The sequence below is a fragment of the Electrona antarctica genome (assembly GCF_951216825.1).
Source record: "Electrona antarctica genome assembly, chromosome: 21".
In the NCBI taxonomy this organism is placed as follows: Eukaryota; Metazoa; Chordata; class Actinopteri; order Myctophiformes; family Myctophidae; genus Electrona; species Electrona antarctica.
Genome location: NC_136802.1, coordinates 19,416,759 through 19,438,549, shown reverse-complemented (window position 1 = coordinate 19,438,549; position 21,791 = coordinate 19,416,759). Strand labels below are relative to the sequence as shown.

Below are 21,791 nucleotides of genomic sequence, written 5' to 3'. Positions count from 1 at the left end.
CACACACACACACACACACACACACACACACACACACACACACACACACACACACACACACACACACACACACCCTGCGCTGTGGACTTCATGAGTTATACTTGGCATAATGATTATAATAATGCAGGAGGACGCCTGGTGCGGTGCAAGCCCTCTGCCTAAGGCAAATGTAAAGTTATTATGCCAATCGGCTCTATGCACACAGAATAACTCTTCCTACTTCCGGGCTACTTCCCTACTTCCTTCACAGGTGTTACCGATGATACTAATTAAGGCTCTGTTCCATTTATGGCCCCTACACACTGTAGGAGTTTTAAAGTTGTTGGCGAGTCATTATATCTTTGTGGCTTTCACACTAAACGATTGATCGCCGACTAGGCATCACACACTGCAAAAGTTCACCAAGATGCGATCCAGACCTGATACATATAGGCTACATCACTACATAGGCTACATTTTTATTCCAATTCATTTTTGACATCTCACACATGTGCAGGATGCCGTGATACAAGTGCGAGTCCGACACAGGACTCGCAGCACACACACACACACACACACACACAAGGTCCAAAAGTTTGCTCTGCACTGTTGATTCTGATGCGGTTTTATCAACATTATTCAAGTGAAATGCGTTGGTTTTATAGACAGCAACATTGGGATAATATAGCTACCAATATGTACGACACAGGAACCCAAAGAAAAAAGGTTATATATAATCATCTATTCTGATCAACTATCGATACAGTCAACAGACAGACAGTGTCAGTGAGCACAGCTGTCCTGTGCTCTCATTGGCTGTAATATGGCCTTCTCGGTGTGCAGTCGCAACCCAGTTCATATTGTAGGATGTCCAGTCGGCGAGAGAGCCAAATATCAAACCTGCTAGATATTCAGAAACGGTCGGGAAGGCGTTGCCGAGCGCTTTTATCAGCGCTATTATCTTCTCGCAGAGCCTTTCACACAGCGAGAAAAACCTCGCCGATCAAAGACCGATTTTGCGTCATATCGGGCGAGCGCCAAAAATGGTCCCCGACAGCATAAACAGAGCAAATATCGTGCAGTGTGTACGAGCCATTAGTGTGCAGTGGTTCTCAAAACTCTTTTAATTTCAAGGACCCCATAACTCTGGAAGTGTACAAATGGAACCAAGTGGAGCCTTACGGGCCCATTTGGTTCCATTTGTGAGAGCGTTGATCATGGAAGTGATCTCCAAAACAGCTCGGAACAGACGAGGGGAGACAATAAGAAGCGACATCAACACGGCCAAAATGGAAATTTACGCGTGACAGATAACCTTGCATGTTTTTTTTTTCTTTTCCAACTGTTCAAAAGCGATATAAGGTGAGTTCAATACTTTCTAATTAGAAATCTTTTCCGCAAGTGTTTCCAAACCCCATTTGCGCATTTCACTTTTTCGAAATAGCCCCTGCAAGCGCAAAAGTGTTTTTTTTGCGAAAAAGGAAGACTTTTGAGGTGTTTCCATTCAGGATTTTATTCGCAAGAGCCTTATTGTGCAAAACCACGGCTTCATGGAAACATGCTTACTGTTTGACCAGAATAGAACAGAGCCTTCATTAGTAGCAGCGGTAACACCTGTGAGGTGAAGGGGCCCAAGTTCTTTCCAAAATTGCGTGTGTGCATAGAGAGCCCATTCCCTCTCCTCCCGTGCCGGATTCCCACCCTGGAACTTGGGAACGCAGTCAACGGCGTTCACTGAAGCGAACCAGCCATGCTGGATTCTCCGTGGAGGATCCAAAGCCCTATAGTCACAGCGCGGTGGGCAGGAAACTCACCAAAACATAGCTTTACAACTCTCTGTGAGCCTGTAAGATGAGCTACTTTCCGTATTCACCGCACAAAGTACAAAGGGGATTAACCCATTTAGACCTGAGGACGCCATCTGTGTCACCTTTATAGTTTTAACCACTTTAACCTTTATTTTAAAACTTTAGCTGTTGAAAAATAGCAGATCTACAAGCTCAAAGGAGCTACAACCTTGTAGATCTATGCTATTTTTTGAAAAAATCGTGAAAATGTGGCGCAAATCTTTGAATATATATTCTTTCACAGCAAATGTTTTTAACTCATATCTTTGCTTCTGTGGGGTCCCCGAAACAACATTTTCAGAACGGTGGTCCGCGACGAAATACAGAAAATGCTGGGGGTCCTTGACATTAAATAGTCTGAGCACCACTGACAAAGAAACTGAAAACTTTTAGAATTCAAGAAGACATTTGTAGAATATGGTGCTCAGTTCTCAATGGCTTAAGTGGTTAAAGTAGGCTTTAACAGAGTGCCTATGGACGGTGCACCCAGAGACACACTCAGGAACAAATCAATCTAACCAGAAGAAGTAAGTGGACGGTGGTGGAAATGGGAAGCAGAGATTAGGTTAGACAAGATGGCTTTTGGTTAGAGGAGAGAGAGAGGTGGAAAGAGAGAGAGAGAGAGAGAGAGAGAGAGAGAGAGAGAGAGAGAGAGAGAGAGAGAGAGAGAGAGAGAGAGAGAGAGAGAGAGAGAGAGAGAGAAAGAGAGAAAGAGAGAGAGAGAGAGAGAGAGAGAGAGAGAAGATGAGTGTATACTGAGAAGAACACAGCGATATATTTGATAGAAGGGAGGAGGAGGAGGAAATGCACTGATGTATGGTTGGGCACGGATGGATGAAGGCTTGTGAGTTTAGAAAGAAACTGATTAGAGGTTGAATTATACTTGGCTGTGAACCGGTGCTGCTGCGACCCCGAAAAGCCACGGTATAAGCCCACGCTTTGAGATCACCTTATGTGAGCTTATACGCCAGGCTGTGTTCAGGGCCGGGGGAACGACGAGGTGCACAACCAAATATCACTCAGGCTTTAGAGGAGGTAAAGCATGGAAAAGAGAGAGAGAGAGAGAGAGAGAGAGAGAGAGAGAGAGAGAGAGAGAGAGAGAGAGAGAGATGAGATGTACACTGACCTGTGAGAGATCGGGGATGTCACCCTGATCTATTCCAACTTGCTGTTGTCACAAACAAACAAATAAGAAAAAAACAAAAAGGGGGGAGAAAAGGATTGATTGAAACAAAATGGACAAATAAACAAATCAATCAAAAGGAGAGGGCAGGGGATAAGAGGAGGGCAAAAATAGAATGAAAAAGAAAACAACAAGGGTTTCATTAATTCATGCGGTGGCATCAACATAAACATAAACAACAGAAATAAACAAGAAAATATAAAGTATGCGGCAGGACTCTGGTTGGCTGACTGACCAGGCGAAATGGATGCTGTGTGTGTGTGTGACAATGATGATTGGACGCCGTGAAAATGTCTGACCAATGAGGACGGATGGGGGCGTGGCCACTGATGGATGGTGAGGTGTCAACATTGAGACCGTTTTTTTAACAACATTTAAAGGGACATTTCACCAAAGATCACCACAGCAAAGAGATCGTAACTGACTTGACAATTGAAAGCTTGTGTGCACCACTGACATGGTTTTGGACACAGATAGAGGCCACAAGTTCACAACACAGCCTCCATCTGGAATAGCTGACGCAGTAGTGATGAACCCAACCGGCCGCGGTTCCGACCAATCAGCGGCAGCTATACGGGCGGGATCTGCCAATCACCTGCCAAGTAGCTTGAAAAATAAGGACCCGCCTTCTTCAGCGATTGGGCTGCATTGATACCAGATGGAAGTAGTTTGTGTAACTGCTGGATCTGGCGGAGTCAGGTTTAAAAAAAAAACGTGGCTACAAGGACAAAAACGTGGCGAAAAAAGTAGCTTCAGCCCAATGGCGGTAGAACCGTTTGTGTGTCGGCTGACCCAAAACTCACCCCGTTGTGTTACGGTGGCTTCCGAGACCAAAGAACACACAACATGATATATAATGCATTGATATAAAATAAACATGGAATGCATTGACCTTTAGATTAGAATGACTGACACAAGGAGTGCACAAAAATGGTGCAGCTGAATAATGGAAAGCTGCTCCTGTTTCATATTTCATACACATAAGTTTGTGTTGCCAGTGTTGTTGTTTATTGTGTCAGGGAAGCCAGCCGTTACAATTCGAGAGAGAGAGAGAGAGAGAGAGAGAGAGAGGAGGGAGGAGAGAGGGAGTGAGAGAGGGAGGGAGGATGAGAGAGGAGAAAGGGAGTGAGTGAGAGGGAGGGAGGGAGAGAGAGAGGAGAAAAGGAGGGAGAGAAAGACCGTCACGCGGCTAAAAATAGACAATTTACAAGTCTCAGCTCATCGCAGATGCGACGCGTTGTGAACTCGTAAATTGGCTATTTCCACTGTGGGACCACTCCACGGTCGCACGATGACCGATAAAAGCAGGCTTAAGTGGAAGCGAGAGGGGGGGGGGGGGAGAGAGAGAGAGAGAGAGAGAGAGAGAGAGAGAGAGAGAGAGAGAGAGAGAGAGAGAGAGAGAGACAGAGAGAGAGACAGAGACAGAGAGGAACAGGCGAGTTGAGGACAGGAGAGAGGAGAGAAAGAGAAAGAGGGATGATCTGTTGGCGCTGCATGGCTGGAGAGGAGGCTCTCGGGCATCCATCTTTGTCAGGTACAGGGGCGAGAGAGACAGAGAGACAGAGAGAGAGCTAACCGAGCACCTAACCACAGTCTCCATCTTAGGGGTTATTTTGGGTGTGTGCGCCTGTGTGTGTGTGTGTGTGTGTGTGTGTGTGTGTGTGTGTGTGTGTGTGTGTGTGTGTGAGCGTGCACAGGCCAGTGAGGGTAAGTCAGGACCTGTGTAGCCTTGTGAAACTAGGCTGCGCACCCACAGCACAGCACAGCACATACAATCGACAATAAAACACGTTTTACAAAAATTGCACTGCTGTAGGTGCATTAAAAATGTATTTGGAGCAAATTAAAAATCACTGTCAAATCGTTAATATACTAACACTAGAATTAACATCGAGTATGTCAGTATGCCTGTGTGTGTGTGTGTGTGTGTGTGTGTGTGTGTGTGTGTGTGTGTGTGTGTGTGTGTGTGTGTGTGTGTGTGTGTGTGTGTGTGTGTGTGTGAGACAGAGAGACTTATGTGAGAGACTAAACCAGCTGGCAGCACATCTTTTTGACACATCTATGGCAGATTACACTTACCAGCTGGTTAGCAGCAGCTGCCCGTGTGCGTGTGCGTGTGCGCGCGCGTGTGTGTGTGTGTGTGTGTGTGTGTGTGTGTGTGTGTGTGTGTGTGTGTGTGTGTGTGTGTGTGTGTGTGTGTGTGTGTGTGTGTGTGTGTGTGTGTGTGTGCGCGTGTGTGCGCGCGAGAGAGGGAGAGAGATGATATCTTTTTTTAATCTTGTACAAAATAGCACGTTTCTGATCTTGTGCTACATCATGAACAATCCAGCCAATCCAATTCTCACGTCAAGCTCTGCAATAAGAGAACGCATGCTTTTTTCAAAATCATAAATGCAGTGTTCTTCATCTGTGATTGCTACCAAACCAATTATGTTGAACCCAATAAGGCTTTTCAACCTATACAGCATGACAACGTTCTTCTAATCGACATCCTGCGGTGTCTCTATGCCTCCGCTGCTCGCAAAGTGCTTCTGGAGTGGCCTTGAGTGGCCAATTTTTCCCCACGGAAGTCTGCAACTTCAGATTTTTGTATGATTTATGACGAAGATTCTTGCGGTGTAATTGCACCGCAGGGGCCAGCCACGTGCGTGCGTGCGTGCGTGCGTGCGTGCGTGCGTGCGTGCGTGCGTGCGTGCGTACCTCTGCCACTTTGAGGAATTCGGACAGCTTGGTCATCCTGTAGAGGAACTTCTTGTAGATGTCCAGAGCATCTTTACACTGATTCTTCTTCATGTCGAAATATTTCTCTACAAAAATGGAGAGGGAGGAAGACACGGAAAGGTTGAAAATGTACCCCCAAACAATTACGCTTCATAATTTTATGTGAAGCTGTTTTTATGACAAAAAAAACAAGTGGAAGCGATTTTAAAATATCATCGCTGTCAGGCAGAAAAGAATAACCCGTCTTCCAATCGGTTCAACAAGGTTATTATTTAGGATATTGCAGGTGACATTGGCCCCCAAATAATTGGACAAAAAAGACTAAAGGATTTTACAATCACATACAGTAACATGGATATTGAAATGCAAGAGAAGAAATAAGTGTCACAGTATTTCTTCTCTAAAACCTCATTCATTAAAACAAACAAAAAAAGATCATAGAAATGAACAGGCTCTGAAAATGCACAAATGCATAATTAAAGTGTGAACAGTGTTGGTGTTGATGGTGTTATGTGTACTACAACTACCATAACACTGCAGTGTGCAGTACACACACAGTAACTGTGTACTACTACATTGCTTCTCAAACGTTTTCATGTCAAGGACCCCCAAATTGACATTCATCAGCCTGCTGACCCCCATTTGTACGGCTCTAGCAGTGATTCTCAACCATTTTCATTTCAAGGACTCCCAGTTTGACATGCATTAAGCTACAGACGCCCAGTTAACGGCATTTCCATCTCTGGGACCCCAATTTACTGTATATTGTAAAATTAATTTGTTAATTAATTTGCTAAATGCAACCACGTTGTATACAATTTGTACAATTGTACAATTTGTACGCATTTGTGCACTCTGAGTTTGTACACTCTCAGAGTTACAGTCCCATAGGGTCCATTTGGTTCCAACTATCATTTTGCTGGGGACCCCCTGGAACTCCCTCCAGGGGTCCCCGGACCCCACGTTGAGAACCACTGTACTACTAGTACGATAACACTGGGGACCCCCTGGAACTCCCTCCAGGGGTCCCCGGACCCCACGTTGAGAACCACTGTACTACTAGTACGATAACACTGGGGACCCCCTGGAACTCCCTCAAGGGGTCCCCGGACCCCACTTTGAGAACCACTGTACTACTTGAACTGGACCCCCTGGAACTCCCTCAAGGGGTCCCCGGACCCCACTTTGAGAACCACTGTACTACTAGAACTGGACCCCCTGGAACTCCCTCAAGGGGTCCCCGGACCCCACTTTGAGAACCACTGTACTACTGGACCCCCTGGAACTCCCTCAAGGGGTCCCCGGACCCCACTTTGAGAACCACTGTACTACTGGACCCCCTGGAACTCCCTCAAGGGGTCCCCGGACCCCACTTTGAGAACCACTGTACTACTAGTACGATAACACTGCCATGTGCAGTAGAGACACAGGAACAAATGGAGAAGACAAACATGACAGCCTGTCACAATAAAACACTTACAGTCCTATGAGAGCCTATGTGTGTGTGTGTGTGTGTGTATGTGTGTGTGTGTGTGTGTGTGTGTGTGTGTGTGTGTGTGTGTGTGTGTGTGTGTGTGTGTGTGTGTGTGAATATCTGTGTATCATGCTGAGAGTGTGTGATTGTGTCAATCTCTCCAGCTGTGTGTGTGTGTGTGTGTGGGTGCGTGCGTGCGTGCGTGCGTGCGTGCGTGCGTGCGTGTGTGCGTGCGTGCGTGCGTGCGTATCTCAATGTGAGCATGACAGTCGGTGAATGTGAGCATTTGCACAGCAGTACACGTTTGATGTGCGTGTGTGTTTGTGTGTTTGTGTTCTACTGTATCACCTGCAGACAGATGGCGTGCATGTTATGACACATGTTCATGTCTTTATGTGTGTGTGTGTGTGTGTGTGTGTGTGTGTGCGTGCGACCGTGCGTGCGTGCGTGCACGATGCTTACCCAGCAGATTAATGACTCCTTCGTTGTAAGCAGCGAACAGCCTGATGGAGTCTTTGAAGAGTAGCATGAACGCTGAGTTGATCACTCCATTGGTCAACTCATTAGGATTGGCCTGGAGAGAGGGAGGGAGGGGAGAGAGAGAGAGGAGGAGACGAGAGAGAGAGGAGGAGACGAGAGAGAAGGCAGGGGAGATTCTGTTTTTACTTTGTTCACTTTGACCATGAGGTTAAATGTTACAGGCTGACTGACAGACACACACTTGACACTAGTTGACACACTATCAGTGATAAGATGTAGACTATAGCAGTGAGTGATACTGTATGCATGCACAAGGTGCATTCAAACCTATGCTACTATATCATTTATGAGCAGCAAAACTAGTTCCTATGTGTTTGCAAAGGGTTTGTATATTGTTTTTCCCGGTGTCAGTTCAATTGGAACTGAATGGATAAAACCAAACAGCCATGAAAACAACAACGCTGATTGGCTGTCGGGACGCGAAGGTCGCTTACATTTGATTTTTCCAGCCAGGGCAAAGATACCAGGTGGCGAAGATACCAGGTGGCGAAGATACCAGGTGGCCGTTCACTTTGGTCGCGTCGCCCCATTCGCGCCACGCCAGTTCGCGCTCAGTTACTGAGCAGCGTTACATTATGTTTTTGCAGTGCCAGTACTGGTTCATTTGTATTCTCATCGACCGGGCCTGATATTTACTTGACTTGACTACAAATCTCATACTAGTGTTCATTGCGTTGATCTCGTGAAAAAAAGACAACATTAGGCCTGTGCTTGTACTTAATGCGAACGTTAGTTGTCCATTTCCATTAATTTGTTTTCACCCAGGCGTGAAATATATTGAATAACTCGCAGCAGGATAGCAGCACTGCATCAGGTTGGAGTAGTGTTTTAGTTAAGTCCCATTTTAGTCATCTGAGGGTAAGTACTGTACTGTACTGTACTGTACTGTACTGTACTGTACTGTACTGTACTGTACTGTACTGTACTGTACTGTACTGTACTGTACTGTACTGTACTGTACTGTGGGTGTGTATGCGTAGCCTAGTTTCACCGCCACTCCAAGGCTAGACAGACTAAATCTACAGTCGACTAAATCTACAGTTGATTTAGTCGACTAAAACATATTTTAGTGGGCCTTGATGGCGTCGTAATGGCTGATTTTACACTTGCTGATAATAGCAGATATACAAGCTCACAATGCGTAGCAGCGCATTGTGCGATCTGCGCGACGATCTGCGCGACACTTTGTGGGATCTGCTATTTTCAGCATTCAACCAAGTGTAAGATGACTGACTATATCTGTTGTCCACTAGTCCCTTCCTAATTTTTGAGTCTAGTTTGTATTTGTTGGCGAAATTGTCAACATATTTAGTCTCAGTTTTAGTCATCATAGTTTAGTTTTAATCTAGTCTTTATTCAGTATTCCTCAGTGTAAAACTGTAGTTGACGAACATTTTTAGTCATATTCATAGCAAAGCTGTGGTTGCTGCTCATCAGATTATCTGTGTTCAAAGTCACAACCATGGCAACATGGAGTGTTCTCTGAAAAGGCAATTGAAATGTGAACATGCGTCACACACACAGCCACGGCCGTCTGCCTCCTTCACACTTTTACAGGGTAGCAACCACGTAGCAACCGTTTCATCACGCTCCTCTCTCGGTAAATATACCATAGGATTTTACTGAGCTTTATTATATTCCAATATACGTTTTGTATCGTCGGAGCAACTGGGAGCCTTTTTCTTTAACCCATCTAAAAACACATATTACACACTCCAAACAGGAATGTGTGGAGTTTGCATGTTCTCTCCGTGTCCCCTAGGGTCTCTAAACTACCTCCCCCTGGCCAGCCGGGGCGTCTGATGGAGGGGAAAGGAACTAAAATAATTTCGGGACCCCCCCCAAGGGGTCGCGACGTCCAGGTTGAGAACCCCTGTGCTAACACACACGTACCTGGAAGTCAAGCAGAGCATCCAGCTGGTTCTGAATGATGGGCAGAGTCTTGATCAACTTCTCAATGTTCATGGTGCGCATGACTCCGTCAATACTGTTGAGAAAAACAACGCAATGTTCATATACTGGTGAGAAAAACAATACAATGTTCATATGGTGCGCATGACTCTGTCAATACTGGTGAGAAAAACAACACAATGTTCATATGGTGCGCATGGCTCCGTCAATACTGGTGAGAAAAACAACGCAATGTTCATGGTGCGCATGACTCCGTCAATACTGGTGAGAAAAACAACGCAATGTTCATGGTGCGCATGACTCCGTCAATACTGGTGAGAAAAACAACGCAATGTTCATGGTGCGCATGACTCCGTCAATACTGGTGAGAAAAACAATGCAATGTTATACTGGTGAGAAAAACAACGCAATGTTCATGGTGCGCAATACTGGTAAAACAAACAACACACGAGTCACGACACACTGTGATGCACACTGGAACAATGAACCAACATCTCCATTGATTCCGTCTGCTGTCACATGGAATAAAGTACATTTTGATGATGTTTGGGCATTATCATTCTGAGCCAGGGGTCGGCAACCGTCATGAAGTGGCATTCAAAGTCGAGATTGAAAAGTTTCAATCTCGACTTTGAAATGTCAAAGTCGAGATTGACATTTCAAAGTCGAGTTTGACCTTTCAAAGTCGAGATTGACATTTCAAAGTCGAGTTTGAAAAACTCAACTTTGAAAAATCCCCCTGAAAAAAGCTACCCACTACGTGTCCCCTTAGGGGCTCCGTACCATGTACCTCTCGTGTATTGTTTTTATTACTACTCGATTATTATTTCCAGCTGTTTATTTATTAACCCTGTTCCTACTATTATGCATGTGCTGACACTCCTGACAGTGTTAAGAATGAAAAGGTCAATAAAAAAGAGCTTTAAAAAAATAAATATCAGTAGATATAATCCATATCAAGATCTATAAAAAACGCCCTCTTTCAGGCCAGGGTCTCCAATTCTGACCTTAATTTGAACTTCTATTGAGGCTCATTCTATTATTGTCCTTGTCAAAACTGTCGTCTCTTCAACATTTCGTCAGGCCAAGTTCTAATTTTCCATTTGTGGAACAGAGTGAGAGGAGCCCCCCAGCACTGTGTTTCATACACATTATGTCAAATAAATGATGATGTTTTGGTAGCCACACCTAAGGCTTTAAGGTTTGAATATTTGCTTTTATGAAATATCTGAGATCATTAGGGTTTTCTGGAAGATGTTGCTAGATTGACCACTTTAAATACACAATTTTATCGATTATTAATAACTAATACGCGAACAGGTCTAAAAGCTTACAACAGTTGTAAGCTTGTGTGACATCATTCCATAGAAGACATGCTGACGTATATGGAATACTAATGACTCCAATCAGTCGTGGTGGCTGAGAACTTGAACCTGGTTCGGATGCTACCAAGTGGCAGTAGATTGCTTGACAGCTACTCCCCCCAGACAAAGATTTATAGATTTATGAACAAACAAGCCAGGAAAAAGACGGGCCCGAAGAAGCTTGAGAAATTGAAATGAAAATAGCCTTTATATGTGGTGAGCCACACCCTTACTGTATCTTTACATTCTACATTCTTACTTTTCTTGTGTCTAAATTAATGCTATGGAATATTATATTATGTTAGCTTTGTTATTTAGAGTCTTATATGTGGTAGCCATGTTGTTTAATTATCTTCAGCAAGTTGCAAACGATCCAAGTGGAGCAAACAAGATGAGGAACCTGTATTTTTCTGTGCGTGCGTGTGTGCGTGGCTATGCTTACCCTCTCTTCATCTTGGTGAAGTCCACAGCCACCAGTCTGTAGGACATGGCCTTCTCATTCAGATAGCGACTGTAACGCCTGATGAACGTAGACATGTCATAACCTATAAAAGAGAACGACAGAGGGAGGGGGGGGGGGGGGGAGAGAGAGAGAGGGAATCGAGGAGAAAGAGGCAGAAAAGGATAGAAAGAGGCAGAGATGGAGAGATAGGGGATGAGAGACGAGAAAGAGAGGAGTGGACCAAAAGAGTGAGGGGTTGAGGACAGGAGAGAGATAGTCAGGGGGACAAGAGAGGAGAGAGATAAAGAGCAATGAATGGGGGTGAATACAGATGGAGTAGAGAGTGATACAGTAGGGAGGAACGAGTGAAACGGCTTCCATCTTCCATCCACAGCCCGTGCTACTGAGAGGGCTCGAGTTCACTGTGGTGTGTGTGTGTGTGTGTGTGTGTGTGTGTGTGTGTGTGTGTGTGTGTGTGTGTGTGTGTGTGTGTGTGTGTTTGTATCCTATATGATATGTAGTGTTACAGAATTAGTGTCGAAGTGTCCTTGAGCAAGACACTGAAGTGGGTGCCTTGCATGGTTTCTTCCACCATCGGTGTATGAATGTGTGGGTGAAAGTAATGCACAATCTATGTAAAGCACCTTGGATGAAGGCACTACATAAATGCACCATTTACCATTTATTTACCATGCATGCATTTTGTGGTGCTTGCATGTTTGCTTTTGTCATTTTAAATCGGTGTGATTTTGTGCAGCACTTTGTCACGTATGTTGAGAAAAGAGCTATATAATAAAATCACACCCGTGTGAACTGAGTGGTGCAAGGTCTTATATAGTCTGATCAGCTATGTCAGTGACGTCACACACTAACCATAGTAACCATGCTCACCTTTGCGCGGACACGTACACAGGTACACAAACATAGATACAGACAAAGCTGGTTGTTGGAGTGGTTTGCACCACTAAAAAAAAACAGTTATTATTATTACTTGCGCAAGCAGAGCGTGCAAGTACTGTAATCGTCTGTCGGTCGTATGTCGGTGTTGTCCGTCGGCCAATCAGGGATTGACCTGATGAACTAAGGTACGTATGCTGGGTATGTCGGGGTAAGAATGGTAGTCCCTTATTGGCTGTTGATGGTGACGTAATTAAGGTACGTTTCAAGGTTGGTCTAACGGGTCTAAATGATTTAGAACAGCAGTTGTAATAGACATTAGTTAGTAGCATTACTTGCGCGCTCTGCTTGCGCACAAGTAGGCCGTCTATGGCCAACTTGTGTGCAAGGCGCAAGTTGGCACCTTGACAGAGGTGTGTGTGTGCTTGAATACCTTGCAGCGCGCCCTTATCCAGGAAGTTGTTGAGGTTGAAGAGAGTGTTTCTGGAGGCCAGGTACTGGATGAAACGCTGCAGAACACAACAGAGCAGACAGGTTAATTTAGCGTCCCTAGGGCACTTCCAGAAATGGAAAATAGCAAGGCGATATTAAACGCCTTAGGACGAGTATACTCGTCCACCGCACCTTGCCAAATTAATTAATAGATAGGCGAGTATACCCGCCCTTAGCATCAATTGTGTTAAATTTGTTAATACCTTTTCACGACACAAGATATACAACGTTTGGCACAGATTAAATTCTCACACACACATTAGTATGCATGTTTCACTCTTTTCACATAGAGACACATTTGGTTGGTGTGCATACTGATCATCATATTTATAGATTCTGCTAATGAACCTTGCAATTTAGTTAGAAAGGGCATTTTCCGTCAATGCTACATTAGCATTAACTGCATGATGTAATTGATCAGATAGTGATTCCATTCCCCCCCCCCCCCCCCACCCACACACACACACACACACACACACACACACACTTCCCTATTATTCTCTAAGTATATATACGTTTCCGCTAATTAGCCAGAAGCAACTGCGGAGCGAGGCCACAAGTCAAAGACCAAAATATAAATGTGACCACAATGGAGAGTAAAGAGTAATTAATGCCAAATAAAGCCCGATTAATGGTCTAATGCTGTCAAAACTGCAATGTGAGCTCACAGATCAGCTCCTTTAGCTACATTTGGACAACACCGCCATACAAACAAACTGGTATAACAGTAGGGCAATCATTCATGAAAAACTAAAACATGAAGGATAAAATAACATGGAGGTGCAGAGTTTCTGCCCGACAGTGACGGAACGAAACATGAAGCAATAACCCAATAAGACCTGAGACCAGATTCTACAAAATGTCTTCTAAATCATGACAGTTTTCTGAAAAACCCTGTTTCTATATCAGTGGTTCTCAAACCATCTCATGTCAAGGATCCCAGAAATTATAAGTAATTGGCCACCACTCATTTTTCAAAAATAGCAGATCTACAAGCTCGTAGCGCGGTACTCAGTGCAGCGCTACGAGCTTGTAGATCTGCTATTTTTCAATAGCTAGAGTTTCAAATAATGATTAAAGTGATGATATAAGCTAAGGTGACACAGATGCGTCCTCAGGTCGAAATGCCTTGAGGCGGCATGACATTCCACCTTTAAACGAGGCACGACATTGAAATGGAAGCACAACTGCACAAACTCTCAGAGCATGAAACATTGGTCTAAATGTTGTCCGGTTTCGGCCTGACAGCCACGGACAAGACATGTTCTGTACTTGACCCTGTTTTGACAATGATGGAACGACGGGATCGATGGAACCAAACAAAATGTGAAAACACGCTGGAGCCTCCAGTGACAGTGAAAAACGGTGAATTAAAGGCAAGCTCCAGCCTGGAGGTATCCTTTAATTCACAGTCTTTCAGTGTGGGTTTAGGCCACCGCCACCCTGTCAACCGATAGTCACCCATAGTCACTTAAAAGATAAACTAGTTTTTCCACTCTCAAATCAATCAATCAAACGAGCTATAGACACCTGTGAAATAGTTCTAGCTATAGTATATAATCTCCATGTAAAGCATGTAAAGTTTCATGGAAACGTTGTTCTAAAACAAAAAAATGATCAAATAATATTATGTGTAGTGGTGTCAGTCGTCAGTTTCTCAACGTCGCGTTAGGACCATCAGGGTGGCCAAAATGACGTAGCCACAGGAAGTGTATTTATTTATGTGTTTTAACGTTAAAAATAAATGTTTTTTGACAACGCGTTGCTACATTCCAGAATATCTGCAGGCACTAGGACCCTGCTAGCCTGGCATAGCCAGATTAATATCACTGCGTAGATATTAGTCTGGAACTTGCAAGCGGTTACAAAACGGCAAATTCTGTAATGGCATGGAACTACCACCAGATGTCTTCCATTTAGATCACTGGGATTAATGTTGGCCAGTAATGAAGCTTAAGTATTGTTGCTAGTTGGTAGTCATGGCTGCCAGTTCCCACCTGATGTCGTGTGGTAGTTCCGCCTGATCGAAACCGGACTGAATAACCACTAGCTTGCATAACGTCTTCAGACTAGGGCTCAAGTCTAAGATGTCTTGGAAAGCGTTCCATGCTCCAAAGAGGAGGATACGATCTCCCACCATGCAACAGCACATCTCACACAACCGTAGACACGGGCCTCTCCCCTTGGGCTCGACCTTCTTCCAGGAGAAGGTATCCGGGTTGAACTTCCACAGATCTTTGAATGTCCACTTGGAGTTGTCACCCATGAAAATGTACAGCTCTCCGTTGTAGGAAAAGGCTGAATGATCCTCGCGACCCTTTGAAAGAAGCTCTGCGGTAGGCGTGCTCAGCCAGACGTCGGTCTCCGTGTCAAACACTCGGACACTGTTGTCGTCGACGCCGCAGCCCCCGAACACAAACATCTTTGTCCCAATGATTGTGGCTGAGTGACCTTCTGAAGTGGGCGGCGGAGTGCCTCTGGTGTTGATTAAATACCAGACCATCGTGGAGGTGTCCAGCTTGTAGATGTCATTAGTGTGTCCAGTCTGCTTGAACAATCCTCCGTAGACATGCTTGAACCATCCTCCGTAGACATACATGACCGTCCCCAACACACAGGCCGAGTGGTACTCACTCCCCACTGGAACAACGCCAGACATCTTGTGCTTGATCCACCCGTGGGTGTCGACGTCGAACGCATAAAGAACCTTGCGGTCGTCCTCTCTGTAAGAATTACCCCAGATATAGACGATCTGTGATACCAGCGCGGCCGTGTAGCCGTCACGTAACGAGGGACCCTTGAGGGTACGTTGTCCACCTCCTCCGGTAGCCACCGGGGACACCTTCGTCCAGCGCAAAGACACTGTGTTGAAGACGCGCACCTTGAGCTGATGACGCCTGTCGCTCATGTGCCCTCCAAAGGAGTAGACCTCATGACCGACGGCAACAGCAGCTCGAGCGTCTACCGAAGTCTGTCCTTTCAAATGTACCGTCCAGCAAAACATTTTTCACACATTTGCCACAAATTTGAAGTATTACTATGCTATGAAATATTTGGGAGTGTAATTGAACACAATGTCAAGTATACTTTGATTCAGGTTAAACAAACGTCACACAAAGCTTTGGTTTGGGTTGGCCAATGAATTAAGCAGATGCCTGTTGGACTGCCCTAATAAGGTGAACCCCGGCCGAGATGGGGTCTCTGGAAATCCTCCACACTACATGGCACAGTGTGTTCAGCGCTACACATAGCAGTGTTCAGAAGTGTTCAGGTGGACTTGTTGCAAAAAAGTTGACAAGTTGACATGTTGACTGTTTTGGACAATTCATTTTAATGAACATTGCTATGACGACACTGTGATCGTTGAGTGACGACCTCATCTTTCTAAAAATCCACGAAACAAATAGGAATTGTTGTTGACCTTTTGTGCATGTGTGTGGGGGCAAGTGAGAATGCTGTATGCCTGAAATCTACAATAAAAAGCAAGTTTGCCAGTTTATGACATCTGACTTTACTGAGTGTGCCTTCAACACGACTGTGTGTGTGCGTGCGTGCGTGCGTGCGTGCGTGCGTGCGTGCGTGCGTGTCAATCTCGCGAAGTAATAGTGCAGAGAAAGTGCTGTCTTGAAATTTGTTGAGGGCAACTTTCAGGGCAAAGAAAATGCACTCTGTGGATTGGGAATTGTGTGTGTGTGTGTGGGGGGGGGGGGGTGCAGAGAAGGAGAGAAGTAGAAAGAGGCAACACAGCAGAGAATCAAACTAAAGAAAGAAAGTGCAACATCTCATAAGACAGAAAGGGACTGAAGGGCCGTCGACATGAAGCCTGATTGCTGGAAATAATTGATATATTGTTTTAAAACTTGTTCTGACTCAAACGGTTGGCGGAATCAGAGTCCACACCACATCTAACGACAACGGTGAACAAAATCGTTGGGAAACCTTTAATACAATTATATGGTTGAAATCCACACTTGGCTGGACAAAATACCAGTACTAGGGGCCCAGTAGGGGGCACCACTGAGCATCATCAAGGGCATGAGAAATCATTCTAAATGGGTAAAATATACAGTACAGTATGACCAGGAATGTGTTTCAGCACAGACCCATCATGTATCAATTATCTAAAATTAAATACATTTATTTGTTCTGATGTCACCCATTTCCACTTAAATTATATAAGCTTCATTCATTGGGAACCCCAGGGATCTAGTAAAGCAATAAGCCACAAGAGGTCTCAGGTTAACGTGCATTGTATAATGGCTGAGAGGCGTGGTGAGACACGACGGAGACATTTTAAAATACCTTCACCTTCACGATCTAACGCACCTGGGATTGATATAAACTGATTTAAGGTGTAGATTACTGTGAGATTTACTACGTGGTCTAATCAGAAACCAGCAAATCAGAATTAGGCCAGTCAATCTAAGATTTGTCCCAAAATAAATTGCAATAGTAATCATTCAAGGTTTTTTATGATCCTTATGGTCATTCAAATAACATATTAAAAATTGTGAATTATATCAATTTTGGATCATGGTAAATTCAGGGTTTGAAAGTTGGGTACCATTAACATCCTATATTAAAAAAAATGTCTAATTTTAATTAATGAATAAGTAATGTGTCAAACTAGATGTTATTCATGATTCAGAATCCCTTGCAAGCATTAGTTGCACGAAAAACACTCCTTGCTGCAAACAAATGCTTGCGATGGATTCAGAATCATGAATAACCCCTAGTTTGACACGTTAAATGCTACTTAAAGCATAATTAAAATTAGACATTTTTGCCTTAATAGGATGTACCCAACTTTCAACCCCTGAATTTACCATGATCCAAAATGTATATAATTCACCATTTTTGTGAATTGGATGACCCTAAGTATCATAAAAAACCTTGAATGATTACTATTGCAATTGATTTTGGGCCACGCCACTTTTTAGCTTAGATTGACTGGCCTAAATCAAGTATTAGGACTAACCGTTTCAGAAACTTAAATACACGCTGCAATGTGAGCTGGTAGATAGATTAATTTTGGCTGTACGTTCATCTATTATGATGAATGGAGACTGTATGGGTTCAGGAGGTGTTTAATATAGTTCTGGCGATAATAAGCAAGGAAGATATGTTTTTTTTGTTGTTGTGATTGCCAATAAAATATAACTTTGATAAAGCCATTCAATGCAGAGGGCAGTTCATCCCTGGTTGGTAGAAAGACGTTTAGCTCACAATGGGAATAGGTGCAGTCTCTCTCTCTCACACACACACACACAGGCATACGTACACAAACAAACAAAGACAAAGAAAGCCTGATACACAAACACACACTGATGATTCACTATGGAGGAATGACATTGTAGTCATGGCCAGGCTGTGTACTCCACACACACACACACACACACACACACACACACACACACACACACACACACACACACACACACACACACACACACACACACACACACACACACACACACACACACACACACACACACACACACACACACACACACACACACACACACACACACACACACACACACACACACACACACACACACAGAGAGAATGTGTTGAATAGGTGTGAAGGGTAAACGCTAAATTGCGTAAGAGATCTATTTTACGCAATTTAGCGTGTGTGTGTGTGTGTGTGTGTGTGTGTGTGTGTGTGTGTGTGTAAATGCCTGCAAGGTATTAGGTAATGCTAATATAGTGTACGGGCTACTTCTGGCAATGCACCAGCTGGATCATGGCAGTGGTGTGCAAGTGTGTGGCGTGAGTGTGAGCATGCATGTGAGCGTATGTGAGCGTGTGTGTGTGTGTGTGTGTGCATGTGTGAGAGAAACTCTTGAGGTCAACGATGGAGTCACCGTTGTACCGGTGTACTGTACTGTACTGTACTGTACTGTACTGTACTGTACTGTACTGTACTGTACTGTACTGGAGAGCTCTTCACCGGGTCCCCCTACTCCGAAAATACCCGAGTTGACCAGAGACCCGCTCGGGTCGGAGTCGTGTTTTATCGTAATCACTCGGGCAGGGTCGGAATCGGACGTACCCCCCTCGGAACTCGGGTCTGTCAATCATTATGTCTAATGTCCGAGTGGATCCGAGAACACCCGTAGGCTACTGTGTGTGTGACGTGTGTGTGTGCACTGTCTGTGCTTTTTTGTTGTTGTTGCAAATGTTAATAAAATATTCAATCAGTGTATGATTGTGTGCCAGTCTGACTGTAGAGACTCTCTCTATCCACTGCATGTGCGCTCTGCTGCACATCGCTGCGGAGGAGAAAAAAAAGTTCTGTTTAAAGTGTGATAATTTAGGCTGACCTAGGATCAGGTTAGTGTTGCGGCGACATGAGCGGCTGTGTTACGTGTGGTTTAGGATCAGCAGCGCAAGACCAATGCAATGCAAGCCCCGTCCTGCATGGTTTGCCTTGCGCTGATTTGAATGAAAACATCGGCGTGCAATTATACTTTATATCACGATCACGGATCCCGACAACAGTGTTGACCTCAACGAGGTGAAAGCAAACTAGCAAAGCTCAGATCAAATTAACATAAGAAGGTTAAAGCAACCATGACAACTCTCCTGTGTATCCCATTGCCCACACGTGGATAAAGAAGAGAGCAAAGTAAGTGCATTGAGTGTCGTGCCTTGTTAATATTCCATTCAGCCAAGACCGGTACATGCCTCAGCTAAAACTGTGTAAAAAACAAATGATCCGTTAGGTACATTTTAAATGCACGCACGCTGAGGAGAAGAGAAGAGACGGGTCTCTCTCACCCCCTGCTGTAGCACGCAGCCTGCAGGGAAGATCTCTCTTTCTGTCTGTGTCTCTCTCTTTCTCTCTCTCACGCTTTAATCATAAAATGGTAATTGGTCAATACGTCCGCTATATTATTTCATATAGTCCACATTTATGTCTGCCTGGCTGGGTCGGGTCTCTCGGAATGTCGGATATCGGATCTCGGTCGGGCTCGGCGCCGCCATTTGAAAGAAATCTCGCGTCGGAATCGGACGAAATTGTCACGGATTAATCGGTAAAATGTCACAGATTAATTTCGGATTTCGGAACCATTTTTTTGGACCAAAGAAGAGCTCTACTGTGTGTGTGTGTGTGTGTGTGTGTGTGTGTGCTAGGTTGCGCAACAGTGACACTTGGTGGTGAGAAAGCGCTATTTCCGTGCTCAGACCCAGGGACACAGCCAGGGACACACATAGCTGGGCATTGGAGTGCTGCACCCTATGATTGCAGCACTCAAAAACGCCATTTTTAAGCACCAGGGCACCAAAGGGGTTAGCCCTTATAGGACAGCAATGTGTCTGCATGACCGAAAGCTTGCTGTCTTGATATAATAAAATAAAAAATCTGAACTTCATGGGCAGTTCTGAGCTAGTGCGCAGACAGAACCTCCCTTTCTTTTGTCATCTGTACGTCATTGTGACTCCAGCACCTCACCCAAGTCTACTGGCAGATGAGCGAGTGTGTGTGTGTGTGTGTGTGTGTGTGTGTGTGTGTGTGTATATATATAATTTTACAATTTTAGCGTTGACTATTAAAAAATAGCAGCAAGCACTGTCTATATATAAATGCACCAAGTCTCTGTGCGTACGTAACTACGTATGTACGTCTGTAATCCACGTAACTCGAGAATCGTTAGCCTCACCAACTTCAAACACATGACACACATGTTCCACACCCACAGGGAGTGCAGTGCCCGGTGTCAGAACTAGCCGGTTGTCCAGAACCAGCACAAACGCCTTTGCCCGGGCTCTGGACCTGATCACCCCAATATCTCCATATATGGAGCTGGCCTGTTCTGACATCACAATGATTTTTCTGACATCTGCATTGACTCCATATTTGGGCATGCCTGACAAAGAACTCCATGGGCATAAAAGGGACACAGACAAAATAACTGGGTGGAGCATGCATTTCCAACTTGCATCGTTCCAAGTAGGCTAGTGCCCACCGGGCACCGCTCTAGTGTTGAATAATTTAGACTTTTTTTTTTAACACAAATCTTCAGAACTACTGAGAACTAATTTCGTGTTTGAGAACTACTGATTTAGAAGGCCTCAGGTCTTATGATGAGTTGAACAGCCTGCCTGTGGCAAAATGACACTGAGATGAGAGAAGGCTGCAGAGAATGCTATTTTCAGCACGCAACCAAGCATAAAATGACTTGTCTTTTAGTTCTACTGGATCTCTTCTCCACCAGTCTCTCCCTAACATTTTAGTCTAGTTTTTGAGGGGTGCAAGCCCCTCCTATATATAGCTTTTGAGCCCACACGTCTCAATATTTGCCATTGACAATGAAAGAGAAATTAGGTCAAATGTCCACCAAATATGATATAAATCAGGCATTCTGATTGGCCAGTATGAGATGATTCATGATGATGAACGATGATAAGAGCGCCCCTCACTTCACACAGGTGTGATTTTTATTTAGCCTTAGGTTTAGTCATCATAGCTTAGTTTTGACTGAGTTTCCATTTAGTTTTCCTCAGTGAAAAAGGGTAGTCGACTAACGTCATAGTGTACAGTAGTAGTGCTGCACAATTAATACGAAACACGGAAAAAGATGGAGATCTAGATTCAGACACCTATGCGATCTCATTTCTAAGAAAGTTGGCTGTGCAAATTCATTTTAATGACTTGTGGTTTTGCTACAAGAGAGAGACTTTAAGAGAGGTTTGAGTACAGCACTTTGATGCTGTCTGTTTAAAGCCACAGTAGTTTGTTCCAGGTGCCACATTTTGAATGTAGAAATGTTCAGCAACTACAGACTTAAATTAAGACAAAAATATTTTCATGGGAAAAGAGAATCATGAGAGTCTCAATGATCGTGATCTCAATTCTTGTGGAGGAAAATTGAGATTAACAATCGTGCAGCATTTTAGTTTTAGTATAAATGGTAAATGGTGCATTTATATA

The 21,791-nt window shown here is 44.3% G+C and overlaps 1 protein-coding gene across 8 annotated transcripts in view; it reads right to left on the bottom strand.

The window, feature by feature from the left end:
• The window catches only part of LOC306913598 (phosphatidylinositol-binding clathrin assembly protein), a 155,533-nt gene that overhangs the window by 65,047 nt on the left and 68,695 nt on the right, over nucleotides 1-21,791 (bottom strand). For all 8 annotated transcript variants that reach the window (XM_079490360.1, XM_079490359.1, XM_079490363.1 and 5 more), the window contains 6 exons: nucleotides 12,792-12,867; nucleotides 11,462-11,564; nucleotides 9,638-9,731; nucleotides 7,667-7,778; nucleotides 5,710-5,816; nucleotides 2,953-2,994 (listed from right to left, as the gene is read on the bottom strand). In XM_079490360.1, the coding sequence (XP_079346486.1) occupies nucleotides 2,953-2,994; nucleotides 5,710-5,816; nucleotides 7,667-7,778; nucleotides 9,638-9,731; nucleotides 11,462-11,564; nucleotides 12,792-12,867 (534 nt within the window). The remainder of the gene's footprint in view (nucleotides 1-2,952; nucleotides 2,995-5,709; nucleotides 5,817-7,666; nucleotides 7,779-9,637; nucleotides 9,732-11,461; nucleotides 11,565-12,791; nucleotides 12,868-21,791) is intronic.